The following is a 16,698-nucleotide window of genomic DNA, read 5'->3' on the forward strand; positions in this document are numbered from 1 at the left end:
GTTGTTCTTTCGTCTTGAAGTGCGCGTGCCACTCAAACCAAGAGTTTGTCAAACGTATGTCATGTCTCTGTGGCAGATTTGCCCAGTTTTACGTTTGCACTTTGTTCTAACTTGCTGTCCATGATCAAATTGCAGACGTGGTAACACACATGGTCAGAATAGCACCAGTTAGCACCATTACACTTTTTAAAAGCACCTTGTACTCATAACATGATGAAGTAATTGTTACCTGAATAAAAAAGGGAATTCCAGCACTGCGGCGAGTGGCACATAGTTTAGAGGAAGGGTCGCTGCACTTCACCTCCTCTAGAAGCTCCTTGAGCCACTGGGCTGGGAGTTGTTGTAAAATAGTGCTTCCACTCCTAAAAAACAAACACCAACGTATTAAACCTTCCAAATATCCATTCCAATAAAAATGGTATAATGTTATAAAACCCATCAGTTGTAGTACACTTTTTTAATGAGGCACAAATACCTCAGGATATTTTAAATCCTTATCCTTCTTAGTCTACTCATTGGCATGTAAAAATGTAAGTTTGCAAGTCAAGCAGAAGCATAGATTTCTTGGTTTGGCACGAGTTGAGCCACTTGCAAAGGCATCCAGGGAAATCTTCCATGCGAAACATAATAAGGTCCTATATTCTTGGGTTTACATATGTATGTACACAGCTTTTCAAAAGGTTCACAGCCCCAAGACTGAGATGACAAATCCATCATTGCCTTTGGTTTTCTGCAAAACATTTCTGCTCTGGGGGATCAACAAATCCTAACCTCCTGGCAGAGTTAATAAGGGCTTGGAATAATAATAATAAAAAAAATAAATACCACAAGACTATCAAACCTCTCTAAATCCCACTGAGTGCCAGCTATCAAATCAGCCCAAGATGATCAACGATCCACTAGGGGTGGGGGGGTGTCACATTGATGTAGACACCAGCATGTGCAGGTTGGGAAAAAAAAGACAAAACAGACAAAACAACCACCAAAAAAAATAAATAAATAAATAAACTAATCTGAAGTCTGAAGTGCTTGAATCATGATAATGCCTGTCATTCATGACCCCAGGAGTCCAAGACCTTATTCCTGAGCACATTTAAATGAGTGCACAGTGCTAACTACATATTATGTGGTCATGTGTGTCCCAGATTAGATTGAAAAGCAAGAGCAAAAGTGTTTTTCTGCACCCTGGACAGCAAAAGAAGCATATGATTATTCAAGTCAGGTGGCTGTATTGTCATTTCGACCATATACAGCTGTTACAGTACACAGTGAAATGGAAAAAAATAACGTTCTTCCAGAACTCTAGTACTACATTAAAAAACTAAAAAAGTCATAGCCAGTACAATTATTACCAAAAACATAGTGGCAGAGTGAAGAACAGTGCAGTTCTGACCAGGACACAGCTTTAGTGTGAGTAAAATACAAAAAGATTTTATAGAAACACCATTCATTTTTTCCAAGATGAAAATATACGAATATACCCTTAAAAAAAACGTCAGACACCACATAAACCCCTATAAGCAACCACATAACATCCTGAATACAATTACTCAGTCGATAGTCCAATTTTTTTGCTTTATTTTCAATAAATATATACATTTCAGTGTTCTATTTCTTTGTAGATCTTTTAAAACTGGAGCATCATCTTTGACACAAGCTAAAATCCGTGCTTTATCATGTGCGATTGTCGATACGGTCATGCGACTCAGGCTAAAGGCACGAGCAATGGATACAATTCATACATTTTCACTATTTTCAGGACACTTCAGGGTGCTTTATACTGGTCACATGTACTTTTCAGCACAGTGAAATTCTTGATTCACATATCCCAGCGATGTTTGGAAGCTGGGGTCAGAGTGCAGAGTTAGCCATGATACAGCGCCCCGAGAGCACAGAGGGTTAAGGGCCTTGCTTAAGGGCCCCAAGAGTGGCTTGAACCACCAACCTTCCAATCAGTAAACCAGAGCCTTAACTACTGAGCTACCACTTTACCTGCATAGCCATCCAATGCTACAGCATTAAGCTTAGGTAGCTTCAGCACTTAGTTCCACTGTCAGTACAAACTTTCCTCAAAACTAATAGGTTCTTCAAAATAAATAAGTCGAATATTAATAAGTCAAAAATCCAATTCAAACAAACACTGGGAAGAACACAGAAGCAAACACAAGTTCCAACACACTGCCATTGACTATAGGAAACTGAAAGTCATATACTGTAAATAAGAGAACATTTGTAAAAGTATGTTATTAAATGCCTTTTAAATAAAGTAATATACGTGTGCAGTATATAGACAAAACATTTATTTGTGATTTTGCACTTCTTTTTTTTCTATTTTGCAGTATTTTATTGTTCTTTGATGCTTTTTTAAATTGGGTTTTTAATATTTTTTGCTGACCCACATACATTTTCATTACTGACAGTCAAACTGAATTTTTTCTTATTATTATTAACAAAATCTCACGTAAAAAGCAATAAAAAAACCACAAATGGAGGTATATCTGTATAGTACAATAATTAATAATGTAGCTGTATTCATGACACACTAGTAAGCAGCGTTTTGCTTACGGTTCTTGGTTTGACGTTCATTATAGGAGAAGCCACAATATTGTGGCGTCGGCTGAAATGATCGCAACGGGCATTATTATCGGCTGTGGGTAAACAAACCAACGATTAAAGACTATAGATTTTAGCCGAGGATAATAGGAATTTTTAAGGGTTTCAGAATTAGTGAAAAATGAAATCACTCAGTGTGCACGCATACTAATTGCAGTGGAAGGTTGATACATAATGCGTAGTAAAGCTTTTTTTCTAATAAATATCCAGTCAACCGGAAGCGAATATCTGGTCATTAACTGCAAGGGATATTCGAAAAAAGAAATTATAAATCTGATGACAATGAGGTCATACAACTAAAAAAATATTTTTGTCTTAAAACCACTATAACTATACACAAAGGCAGAATAAGACAAAACAAACTATAGATAATCACATGCTACGCTAGACAGCTTTCTAAACAGCAAAAACTAAAAGAGTTCATCTGTGTGTGTGTGTGTGTGTGTGTGTGTGTGTGTGTGTGTGTGTGTGTGTGTGTGTGTGTGTAAAATCTCCACGCTGCTGCACAGTGACGAAAGTGTGACCCGAGGCAATCAGTAAACACTGAACAGGTCGACTTGGAAACCTTCCTTAAAGGGATGTCTGGCTCGAACGTGCTTTCTAGCGGATGTTGCTTTTAACCTTCACAATGCACAAATGATACACAGATGATCGTGTGATGTTCCTAAAACCACATCATGTGTTGTGTAAAGCCCCAGCCTGAAAACTAAACCCAGTGAACCGCTTCACTTCTGCTCCGCTACTTCCATAAAGACAAAAAAAAAAGCAAGAAAAGAGAATCACCACGACAACCATGCAATTGTAATTTAGAGTAAGTGTTACGTCAGAAATCAGAACGATGGAAGGAAAGTGGAACTCATGCATTACGTGGCATTTCAGTTACAGTAAAGCATGATCGTTACCAAATATTTTCGTTATGAACGAATTTTGACCGCTCCTCGTTTGGCACGAGCATGAAAGTAAAAAACAAACAAAACAGGAAGCTGTGAAAGACATTTCAGCTTTTCTGCTAGTTGACTGCACTGTGTCTTTTTATCTTGCGCTGAACGTTTTTGGTTAGCATGCTAACACTATTCACTAATACTGTTCATTTTAGAGGAGTTGAAGAAGAAAATATATGCAAAATATAGGACCTGAAATCAATTAGCAATAGCTTGGGCATTATATTAGTTATCGAACAATCCCTTTAATGCACAAAGCCTCAGGGAAGGTGACTGCATATTCAGTCTTGAATCCATGATGACATTGTGGCTAGAGGTCGACCGATTCATCGATATTTGCCAATTAATCGGCACTGATAGTTGACTGCTGGAACGATCAGCAAAAATCCTTACTGGTTTATTTTTTTGTTTGTTTGTTTTTCCGGGTTGCTTCCGGCGCTGGAGCGGCTTTCGTTCCGCTGTCATTATGAGAGTGGCCTCTAGAGGCAAATCACTGACACCGCGTGCTATTTATTTTTACAAGTAAAACCGCTCACTGCACGGAGAGCGCTATATTATATTTATTATTTATATAATATATGCATATTCATTTCATTTAGCACATTTTCATGATTCAGTACTTTTTATTTTTCGAATAAAGTTCGATACTTTACAAGGAGTGTTTAGTTTTAATTGAGAACGGTCGATTAATCGGTTATCGGCAGGAATGATCCAAACGGTCGACCTCTTGTGGCAAACCTTTTTCTTTCCATCAGAGTTTATAGTGCATTCAAAAAAAAGACCTAACCCTAACCCTAACCCTAACCCTAACCCTAACCCAAGACTAGTTTTGTAACATGCCAACAAATCCCATCACAAGGGTGTATGCACAGTCACAAGAAGCCCCCACCCTGAATAAGCCAGTGTGCCAAAATACATCGTCCTGTGTACATCGTGAGTTGTGCAACTAGTGCTATTCTGATCACACGCGTTACCACGCGTCTGCGATTGAATTGTACAGCAAGCTAAAAAACATGAAATTCTGTGTATATGCCACAGAGACATGTGACATAATTCAGTGAGTTTACGGCCATTCTGCAATGGGTTATTCAAGGGGTTCTAAGTGGCACGCACACTTCAAGAGCGGAAGAACATCACTAGACGATAAAGAGACAGCTGGAAGACCTTCAATGCTTAACCCTCGGAAATATCGAAATGCCAAAAATGAAGAAAATGTGTGATATGGAACAGTCCAGGAATCCTCACACGTGATTTTAACATACACTGTGTTGCTGCCAAGTAGGGCTGCAGCTATCAATTATTTTAGTAATCGAGTATTCTACCAATTATTCCATTGAGTAATCGTGTAAGAAGTACTTTTTCTTTATGAAAGAACAATAATATACAAGAGAAATTAAGACGGGTCTCTTCAAATGAACAAGTAATTTAGTTCCTTTTTAGAATCATTAAAAAAATTTTTTTTACTAAAATTGTATTCAAGAATATCTGTGAAAACTAAACCCATTTAATTGCTATATTATATTAAAATGCTAAAACAAATATATAAATACGAAGGGACTAAGGTCTGATACACAGGCAGAGACAGCAGTAAGGAATGCAGGCCTCTTGTTATAAAATGTCCTGCTATTATACTATGAACACTGGACCAAGCAGTCCAGATCAAACAACCCAGCCACACTAACCGCAGCACACTCATATACACACACACACACACAAAAATATACCACCCAAGACAGCACGACTACCTCCAGAAAGCAGTCGTTAAAAACCCTGCAATCAACACTTCATAAGGCGGTTCACCAAGACGCTCACTCCACACACAGCATCACCTTTCAGTCAACAGCGGCAAACTCTCCGTACCACGCACGCAACTAAAAGCTCGAAAACTCACTCTCATTAGCAGGGGAACTGTGATCACATCTAGAGGTCGACCAACTGAACGGGTCGATTTTTTGTTTTATTAATCTGACCAAACCGTGCGTGTACTTTCTGTTCTTGCGTGAGATAACCTAAATCTACAATACCAGCAGATGGCGGTAGTCAGTATTGGGCATCCAAATAGGGAAACCTGAAGAGCTAAAACTGAAAATTAAAACTAAAGCAAGCAGTGTTTACACCTGCCGCAATCATTACTAAAGGATAAGGATAATGGTAGCTTTTTCAATCATATTTGCTGTTTCAAAAACAAGAGCAAGAATGACATGCGTGTTCACTGTCCTGACTATTTCACCTCTGGTTCGACATGCAGAATCAGCCGAAAAACAGATGACATGGTCAAACTCGAGACAAAGGTGCGGAAAACAACTGAAGCAGACCAATTTTTTTAAAAACCCTCCGACATTCCCTGAAGGCCGCCCGTCAACTTGCTGTGTCCTGTGTTTTAAGTTCTTATCTTTCGTTCTTTAATCTAGCCTTATCTTTTTCACTGGTTAAATATGATGCTTTTGGAGAGAGAATTAGAATAACATTTTAGAACTGTATTGTTACACCTGTAGTTGAGGTTACAGGCAGGCTTGGAAACCAAATCCTGCTAACAAGTGCACTGACTGGAATTTTTTGTATTACATCATTAATTAACTGTGAGATTTTATAAAAATGAAAGGAGAAAAATAAGGAAATTGGGCAAAACTGCCATCCGCTGCCATGATTTCTAAATATCAGCATCGGCCTGAAAAAAACCCTGTATCGGTCGACTTCTAAACACGTGACACAATAAAATCACGTTTCCGTGAGGAAGTCAAAGCATTCCATAATGCAATAGTTCACAATGATGTAGCCTGAGGGGGGACACGTATCAGACGAAGATATGCGGTTTGCTTCATTCTCATTCGCGCATCGCTTATGATGTTGTGCAGAAAGGCAGAGATCAACTAGAACAGGAAATAGCCTGGATGAACCATGGGAGGAAAAAAAAATATTTTTGAATCTAATATAGAGAATAAAATATGGGGGAAAGAAATGAAAAGGCCAGAAAGGACAAAACTTTAATGAGCTGTAGAGGTGCAAGAGGCCGCCCTAGGGTCCCGGTGGCATCACTTCTTATCACTTCACTTCTCCGTCTCGAGGAAGTTAATTTCCTTAACCTCTGTACGGAGCTCATTCCAACCTGCACTGAAGCCCAGCTCTGCAAATGTAAACCCTCTTTCTCTGGAAGTGTGTCAAGGAATGTGTCCAGCTGCCAAGGACAACAGAGCAAGTTCTGCTCAAGCATTCCTTATTAAGTTAGCTTAGAGAAAGCGAGAGTGATGTGTAGTACTGATTTCAGAGGCCTGACTTCCTACTGTGGCCTGAAGGTTATTCATTACTGTAAGAGGAGTGTAAGGAGGTTATATCACAAGAGGTCTTGGAGTAAGGGAAGTCCCAGTTGATATTGTGTCTGCATAGTTGCATAACGTGACCATTGATCTGACCTGCACAGCATGTCGGTCAGACGAACAAATCCCACGTAGGCCAGCTCGAAAGCTCCTCTGTGCCGAGACTGAAGCAGCTGCTCCCGGAAATAAAGCCCTACGCCCTCCACCTGCAAGCAAATACACAGGAGACTGTAATTAAAAGATAGTGGATTCTACCGATGCCTATAGGTAGGTTGGATCATTCTTGCCAATGAGCGATTAAATCAACAGATTTTAAATGGCTGCTGGTTAAAAAAAAAAAAAAAAAAAAAAAAAAAAAAACACTAAATGAAAAATAGTTTTAATTTTAGTACACAAAAAAACTGTAGTGAATCATGAAAATATGCTTAATGAAATAAATGAATATATTAAATAAATATAGTGAAGTATTTATCAATTCTAAATAATAAATATAATAGCACTCTGTGCAGCACGCAGTCTCTTGTGTAAAAAAAAAAAAACAGCATGTGGTGTCATTTATTCACCTCTAGAGGCCGCTCTCCTAATGACAGAAGAACGATAGTAGGAAAGACAATGGGCCGATAGCCAATAGTTCCAACAATCAAATATCGGTCGACCTTTAAATGTAACAGTGATCATTAAAATCCCTTCATATAAATTTTTTTAAGCACATTTTACTGTTTAAAAAACTGATTTAGTGCTAGAAAATTCTCAAGCTTCAAACAGTCAAAATGCTGTACTAGGTAGTAGTTTAGCATAAACACTGCCTTAGTGTAGATGTGAAACGTGGAAAAGCATGCCATCTCATGCAACGTAGTGTAAAATAAGGCCGCTCCTGATAGTGGTTAAAGTGTATGGTCTGCTCTGCTTCTGGAATGGCTATTTACGTCCAAAAAAAACGTTAAAGCACTTCAGTCAGCTCCAACGGGACTTTATTTAGTCTGACGCGTCCTGTTTGCCCGTTCAGCTGTTCTTTTTTTTTTTTCTATTCCTTCCCTTTTACTCCGCGCCTACAAAGACATTTCTCAATCCTTTCCGCAGCTGCCTAATTGCATGGTCAAGGTCAGCAGCAGAAATCGCAGATTTTCTTCTGCATCTGGCCACCATAAGATTTAGCACCCAATCATCTAATGCCATTGTTTGCTTGTTATTTTTCATTGCATTGACTCAGGCCTAAGGGGATTATGCAGCTCCCCTCAAGTAGCGATTGAAAGGGAAAGAACGAAAATGCAAGATCCATGAAGCGTACCCTTTCCAAAGCCTTGAGCTAGCATTTTTTTTTTTTGTTATAGTAAAAACATAAATCTTGTTAAAAAAAAACAACGTGCAACTTCACAGGAACCCAAAAGCAACAAAAATTTATAAAGAGAAAAGCAGCAGGTCAACTCGACAATGGGTCAAAAACAGGCCTGGGACAAACATATAGAGTTGGCAGCATAGGAGTGGCTTCACGGAGATTATTTGTAGGTTGAGGTTTGGTCTGAGGTTGGCTGGGGTCAGTGAGTCAAAGTTAGACCTTTCAGCTCGGAGATGCAACCAAGCCCTGTGGCCCCATGTTCCAGAAACTGAGCGTCCATCTTTAGTCATATAAGTTGTGTGCTTGCGAAGCCAAATTTAACAAAACCGAGCTCTAATACAGAGTACAGAGCGCCAACCTTAAGAAAAGAAAAAAAAAAAAAAAAAGAAACACTACACACAAACAAAAAAAAAATTATAAAAAAAATAAATACAAATCCAAAAGCACCCTCTGTCTTAGCCAATTTGATTCTTAATTAGATTTTATTTATATTGAGAATCTGGATTTTTTTTTTGTTTTTGTTTTCATGCCTAACATGAGCCCCATTGAAGCAACACAGATGCTTTTTACTTAGCACCAGATTAGGCCAGTTTTCAACAACAAATGGGCATGTTCTGGATCCAAAACACGGCGTAAAGGAAATAAGGTTCATGCGAGGTTCCTACCCGGTGGTCTACCCGAAATGAAACTGGCAAAGTGATGGGTTTGTCAGAGCCGTGCCACGCGCCATTTCTCACAGAACCGGGATTGCAGGGGAGCATCGCCGAATGGTTAAGCGCATGGTTAATTTACTCATTCCCTCTTAAAGCCGATGAAAAATGAAAAATTATACACAGTCATGATGTGACTAACTGTTTGCAGTTGTCATGGCGCCTCGGCGGCACGGAAACATCTGCTTCGTTGCTGCAGTGACCAAGGACCATAACAGGACGCTGGAGACTGACAGCGTATACACACACACACACACACACACGTGACCTCAGAAGAGTCAATTTACTGTTATAAACACGCACTTTACTGACCTTCCAAAGAAGGGCGGCCTGGCAAAAGACACCAGTGGCGCGAGGCAGTGTACAGTTCAGCTGTGTGTCACCGCACACACAAATACACTCGATCCATTTAAATTGGCCGGACAACATTAGATCACCCCTTTACATAACATGTTGAAACGCCATGGTAACCACAGCACTGACATCACCGAATGATTCCACTCCATCTGCTGAAGCGATGAGGTCATTCGCCAAGCCTACGTGGTGTATTACAACCCAAATATTACCAATGGCTACGCTTAATAAGCACATAATCTGCTGGTAATCCGTACGAATATGAAATGAGATTAAGGACACCTGAACTGACAGTCGGTCAGTACAAAACGATGTAATCGGTTGTCTCATTTATTTCAATGGAACCCTGTACATTTTTTAATCTGATTTGTTCTCAAATCAGAATCTGGCATGCATGTGCACTGCATTAGCATAAGTAATTAAAAAAATATTTCCTCCTGCTGCCTTCTATTTAATACACACGTTAATATAGCTAGCGCTAGTTTTATTTTTTAGAGTTTGTTAAAAAAACACAATTAAGATCACCGAAAACTGGGAAACAAATTAAAATCAGTGTTAGCTAGTTAGCTAAGCTGTGACAGCCTTTCTTATATCACACCTGAAAGCCATCAAGTGTATTGTAATACATGACCATGGTTATTACCATTGTATCTACTGTAACAGTTACGTAAAAAATATATATATTTTTTTAAACATAAGCAGTCATTAAATACACGAAATATAAAGTGGGATTGATGATGATGATGATGATAATAATTGTATTATAATATTAGTATTGCCATTAGAAATTAGAAACTAGTCCTAACTAGTGTTTTTACATCTAAAAGCTCAAATCCTAGGGAGGCAAGAAAATAAAAAAAATAAGAAAGACTATTATCACTTCTATAAAGGATATTAACACTAACGTTAATGGCGTGCCCTTAAACAGTGACTGGAAGAGCTAGCATAAGTTCAAAGATTAGAAGACTGCTATCTATCTAGCGGTCGGGACTTAAACTCAATACGAAACAATTGCGTTTTTGAGAATCGTTACATTATCGCCAGTTTACTCACGTGTAGTGATATTTTCTTACAGCCCTAGTGTTAGCTACATTGCGACAGGAATTGTGTTTCCAGCTATGCCAATATTGGGCCACAAATACAAGGTGGTATCAAAAAGTAGTCTCTTTGCACAGCAATACAGCGCTTCCAGCGTTCCTGACACTTCATGTCCTTCTCCGGAACTCCTCCTTCTGGAACATTCCTGTCCACTGTTGCTGAACCTCCACAATGGGGATCTTCGAGCTGGAATGTCATCTTCGGGAAGAGGGCGAATTCCGCAGGAGCCAAATTAAATCGGTGGGTGCGGATATGAGATCATGTCAAACATAAGTTTAAAGTACCAAAGCACATGAGAGGGGAAAAAAAATCTACAGACCAAACAGAAACTTTTGTTTTTCAAACAAGAGAAGTTATTTTTGTCATTTTCTTTCCTTTCCTTTTCTTTCCTCCAATTCTCCCATTTTCCCAGGGATTTGCCCAATGGGAAATAAAAGCTAATAGATATGAATTCTGCTTGTCTAAGTGATTTGCCCACCCTGGGTTAAGTTTATAAACAGCTCATTTGAAACGTGAAAATAATTCAAAATGAAAAAAAAAATATGCATGAGAACACTAAACTGATAGAAGATATCTGGAAATAGGGTTCTTATAATTCCAATTATAAAACAGTCACATAAATATTAACAGTTCCATTGGCTCCATTTATGTGCCAGTGCTTTTGCACGTCTGGCCAGTCGATCAGGAAGAAAACACACGGAAAACTCAAGCAGAAGAATAAAGGATGATATTCATCGGAGAAATCGAGTTGACGGCTCTCTCTCTTTGAGCTGCCGAAATTGGACAGCGAGCTGAATATAGACAGCAGCGGTCAAATCACTCCGGCAGTCATCTTTCTGTTGAGGCGCATTAAATTAAACTGAAGCAGACCTTCCGAGCTAGGAAACTTGGACGAGGAAATGCCAGACAATCCTTTCTCTAGAATTTCAGCGGATGATTTGTTCTTTGTTGAGAAGGCCGTGGAAAGCCGACTGCTAAGACAGTTAAACCTGAGTCATATGTTAAAAGGGATTGCAAATTGGCCCGTTCAAGCAATCCAAGAAGGTGCTGTGCTTGCATCCAGAACCTCAGGATGTGTCATAATTCAGGAAGTGGTTCATATTAAAGCCAGGGTCATTATTTCCAAATGACGAGCGAGATTAAAAAACGAGCATGAGCATCCCTCACCCTTCATTTTCCTCACTAATAAACTGAGTGCATCGCGTAAACAAACCCCCAGCTCTAATAGCCAAGTGTACAGTACAGCAACGCTTCACCCAATGTACTATTGATGTTAAGCATGTTTATTCCATGGTCATGAGAATGCATGACTACCCACTGCCACTTTCTCAAGTCTCATAGAGTATGAATATGGTTTGTGTATGAAGTGGCTGGGTTCTGCCAGAGGGGGAAATCCATTTGGAAAAAATGCAGGCAGTCGTTAAACAGCGGGACAGGTTCAAATAAAGCCCTGTGCTAATGAGGGCGGATGTTAATTGAAGGCGGGCGCAAGCAGGGGGTCTCTAAAGGCTTTACACCGCCACAGACAGAAAACACTTGTGGCTGGTACATAATTCAGCCCTGGGTCTGTATTTATCAAAAATTCCAGAGTAGGGCTGTAAGGATTCCTCCAGTAACTTGAGTAATTCAAACATACAAAAAAGCATTGAGGCAAATTATTTGCCTAGATGCTTCGTTTACTCCATTTAACTACACATGAGCACTGACCGTTATTACTAATTACTTATTCCCCCACGGACCATTACTACTAATTACTATTACTTACCGCTAGAATCTGGACCGCTCTGGGGTCTTATTTATAAACGTTGAGTATGTACAAATCGCGGCTGGAACCACGCGTACACTGAAAGTATTTGCAGCACTTTTTATCCGAAGGTCTCGACATTTTTAAGGGACCTAAATAATTGGACAACTATTCATTCACACCTCAAAGCAAATAAACAAATCTAAATCTTATTTGTTCATTCTAAATATTTGTGAGAACAATTTACAGCAATACGTGTTAATTAAATTACGATTTGAGCCACCCTGTGAATGTGTCCGCTTGGAGACGGGTGTCGAGTTCCATGGCCTGATGTGTGATCGCCATTTCACAAGTAAGCAGATGAAAAAGTCTACAGTTGAGTCAAAGTGTATCGTTGGCATTCTGTTGCTATTAATTCTCAATTGCAAACCCAAAGAGCCAACGGTGCCAATAAAGCAAGCCATTATTAGTCTTAAAATTCCAAAACAAACCCATCAAAAGGATTGCAAAAACATTAAATGTGGCCAAATCAACCATTTGGTACATTTTATACATAGAAAAAAAATGCTCTGCTGAGTTTAGGACCACCAAAATGCCCAGAAGCTGACGGATGATATTTTTTTGCCCGGTGAAAATAAACCCTTTACAACAGTTGGCTAGTTCGCCCTCCTGGAGTTAGTCATAGCTGTGTTAAAGTCAAGAGAAGATTTAAAGGGTTTGCCACAGGATAAACAAGTAATAAACATCATAAACAAGATCATCACATTAGAGTTTGCCAAAGATTTATAGTAAAAGTATAGTTCTAGAACAGCATCCTATGGACAAATGAGACAACGATCAACTTGGACCAGTATGATAGGAAGAGAAAAGTATACAAAGAAAAGGAGCTGTTCATGACCTGAAGCAGACCACCTAATCTTATAGCATGGGAACTGGTTTTCTTGAATTTATGACTGCTAACAAAAGCAACAGGATGAATTCCTCGAAAGCAGCGCAAGAGTATTTTTTTTTTTAAGTAAAAGAAGTGGAATGTTCCACAGTGGCCAAGTAAATCACCTGACCTGTATCCAGCAGAGGATATTTTTCAATTGCTACAAACAAAATAAACACACCAGGGGGAAAAAAAAGTTAAAGAATTAAAGACAGCTGCATCATTATGTTATTTTGTTAAACTTTCGGTCCTTTAAAAAAGGGTGGGACACATAATACAAAGTGCTAAAATTCCTACATTGTTCACGCGATTTGTGAACAATACCCTCAAGTCAAATACTCCATTGTAGACAGCTAAAATAACTATTACTTTGTGGTGTCCAAATATTTATATATGTACTATCTAATAATGAAACTATTAGAGTAGCCGAGTAATGCGTTATATAACAGGCTCAAGGGTGACACATAAAGAATGATGTGGAACTATTTCTGTACACACACACCCTCTCACATGTACAAAACCGCAAGAAAATAAAAAATGCAGCTGTCAATCTTTCTTTAACTGTTTTCTTAGTTCCCGAAAAGTATTCATGCTGGGTTTTCTTTGAATACCAAACATGGTAAAACATAAAAGCTGGATCTTTTTCATTCAAACCAAAAAAAGTCTGTCCTCTTGTGTACAGGTCTAGTCGATTTTACCAATACCGATAGCTAGGTTGGATTGTACCTGCCGATGACTGGTTAATCAACTGATAAATAATCAACTGATAAATAATGGATAAAACAAATCCATACCACTCTATAAAACATACTACTGAACTGCATTACAAAAAAGAAAAAAAAACACTAAAGACAGTACTGAATCATGAAAATGTGCTAAATGCAAAAAAAAAGAAAAAAAAAAACATTAATTAGATTAATAAATGGTGACAAAAATAAAAGTCATGCATTCAAACTATAACAAAAAGTAACACTCCAAATAAATAAAACTAAGTACAGTACATCCAAAATGAATAAAAAGATGACACTTCAGATAAACAGGCTGTGGTGTCAGTGATTTGCCTCTAAAGGCTGCTCTCGTACTGCATAACGGTACCCGGAAAAACTACCAGTATGTATTTTTCCAGCAATCAACTATCGGTGCAGATTAATCTGCAAAACTGATGAATATTCAGTACAAATATTCTTGTTTGCTTACATTAAATTATACCCATGGCCATATTCCACATGCATTCTCTCAATTCGAAGATCAATTGGGTGCAATTATATAATGAATAACTTACAATTTTAATTGGGTTAACATGATCTGGGATAATATTTTTATTTGGAATAACCGGACTACACATTAGATGTTGTAACACACCTCTTACAAAAAATATATATATATATATATATATATATATATATATAATACTCATTATACTATAATTACATCCTTATATTTTGGGATTAATTGATTTTGATGACATTTCCTAGACTTTGGATTTTTTTTTTTTTTTTTTTTTTTTGTCTTTGGGAGACTGAGGGGATTTAGTCTTTTTAGCTCTTAGCAGGACATACAACAAGCTCCTAAAAGATAAAGTTCTTAGAAATGGTCTTTGCTTGAAATATGGCACTATGCTTATATAATTACATATAATTACCAGATGTGTGTGGTTTACTGACCTGTTCTTCAGTGATCAGGCCTTTGTTTGTGTGTGTGTGTAGAGGCATGCTTTGACACAGTTCCCCCAGCAACATGGACACCTCTTTCATACTCCTCCAGCAGCACACCAGTACCATCTGAGCAGTGACCCGATACATTTCGGATCCTGTAAAATTACAGGATAAAACAACAAAACACATTAAACAATGTTCATGACATTTTTTTTATTTTTTAGAATTTTGCAATATTCCAACTCAACCTTATGTCTAATGACACACTGACCTCTAAAGGACAAATCAAGTACTGCAGCCACCAAAAAAGTAACACCAGCTTCTGGTAATGATGCTATTGCTTAGTTTTTATATGTGTACAGTCTTTTAACCCATCTCAGGAACATTGGCATTATTAGTATTAATTATATTTTTACCCTCATTCGTTGCCTGAGGCGTGCGTAGCTGCTCTTCAGAGCTGGCATCCAGTTCTCGGGCACTAGTGAAGAAGTCGTTAGTGTCTCGTGGTTGGATTTCCTGGAGGATCTTCTGCAGACCAGATGATGGTTCTTTGCAAGAAGGGGGGAGAAAAAAAACATATTTAGTGTGTAGATAAAAATACATTTACAATCAATACTCATTATACTATAATTACATCCTTATATTTTGGGATTAATTGATTTTGATGACATTTCCTAGACTTTGGATGATGTATATTTTATTAGAATGTACAATAACATTAGTTTCAATTAGCTTAATGGAGTATTAGAAACGCTAACTGGAATATGCTGGAGTTTACTGGAGTGCTTCATCAGTGGCCTGGCTAATAAATTTGTCAAACCATGGACAAAGCAAGGGATCATTCCCAGCTGAACAACACTGCTGCTCATCGAGAATTTGCCCCCATGGGCCAGAGCATCAATACCGGTAGTCAGTTCTACTGCTATGTTTTAAGGAGTCTGAGGGAGGACATTTGGCGAAAGTGACTGGACCTGTGGTGCGCTAGTTTCTAAACCTTTTGATAGCACCTCGTAATAACCAAACAAAGTTTAATTTCTGGCTTAAAGAACAGTGTTATATATGCCTGAGAGTGCTTAACATGACTGTCTTGCATGACCTGACTGCATTCTCTACCTTTATTGAAGAAATAATAGTCTTTCTTATTCTTTATTTTCTTGTCTCCTTTGGATCATTGCTTTTAGATGTAAAACACTAGTTAGCGCTCAGATCATGCTTCTGCTACTCGCTTAATACTTATGGTAATACTAATAATATAATGCAATCATCAATCCCACTACATATTAGGTGTCTTTAAGGACTATGTGCGAATGTTTAAAAAAAGAACTAAAAAAAGATTACCATGATAGGTCAAAATGATACTAATTGTGTTCATGTATTGCAATACACTTGATGGCACTGAAAGTGTGGGTGGGGTATAAAAGGTAAGGGTTAGCAGTTCCTACTGTGTTATGGTTAAAAATATATATAATTATAACCTATTCTTAAAATAAGAAATCCCTGTATCATGATACGTATCATATATATACAGAACCCTAGGGACTAGTGTTACATGCCATCAAGCATGCCATCTCATAAATGATTAACTACCCAAGTCGAGTCTTTACCCTTAATCAGCACAACTGCATCATGGAGCTGCATGGTATTCCAGAATACACTTGGCAGTGTAATAATTGCACTTTGCCACCTCAACATTAGATTATTGATAAATATGACATCGGAATATGACGTCTCTGGAAACGGTAAGGGAGGAAATAAGCTTTGGTGCTTTTGGTGCCTTTACAGCAATTTAAAGCATCTCACAGTGAGAATGTGTTTCAGGGTTAGCATGCCTCTGAAATACTAACCAGTGTCAGTGTCCATAGGGATAAGACCCTCAGGGGAGGAGCTCTGGACAACGGGCGAAACCACATCGGACATCCTGTAGCACAGAGCCATGAGGTCTGCCACAACCTGACTCCAATCAGCTTGCATTTGGAGAGATCTATACACACACACACACACA

The 16,698-nt window shown here is 38.4% G+C and overlaps 1 protein-coding gene across 3 annotated transcripts in view; it reads right to left on the reverse strand.

Moving 5' to 3' along the window:
• Nucleotides 1–16,698, reverse strand: part of thada (THADA armadillo repeat containing) — a 98,168-nt gene that overhangs the window by 62,356 nt on the left and 19,114 nt on the right. For all 3 annotated transcript variants that reach the window (XM_083539839.1, XM_083539837.1, XM_083539838.1), the window contains exons 19-23: nucleotides 16,541–16,677; nucleotides 15,113–15,244; nucleotides 14,706–14,851; nucleotides 6,965–7,074; nucleotides 230–362 (exon numbers count right to left, since the gene is read on the reverse strand). In XM_083539839.1, coding sequence (XP_083395965.1) covers nucleotides 230–362; nucleotides 6,965–7,074; nucleotides 14,706–14,851; nucleotides 15,113–15,244; nucleotides 16,541–16,677 — 658 coding nt within the window. The remainder of the gene's footprint in view (nucleotides 1–229; nucleotides 363–6,964; nucleotides 7,075–14,705; nucleotides 14,852–15,112; nucleotides 15,245–16,540; nucleotides 16,678–16,698) is intronic.

This window comes from Silurus aristotelis, assembly GCF_946808225.1.
Source record: "Silurus aristotelis genome assembly, chromosome: 4".
Lineage (NCBI taxonomy): Eukaryota > Metazoa > Chordata > Actinopteri > Siluriformes > Siluridae > Silurus > Silurus aristotelis.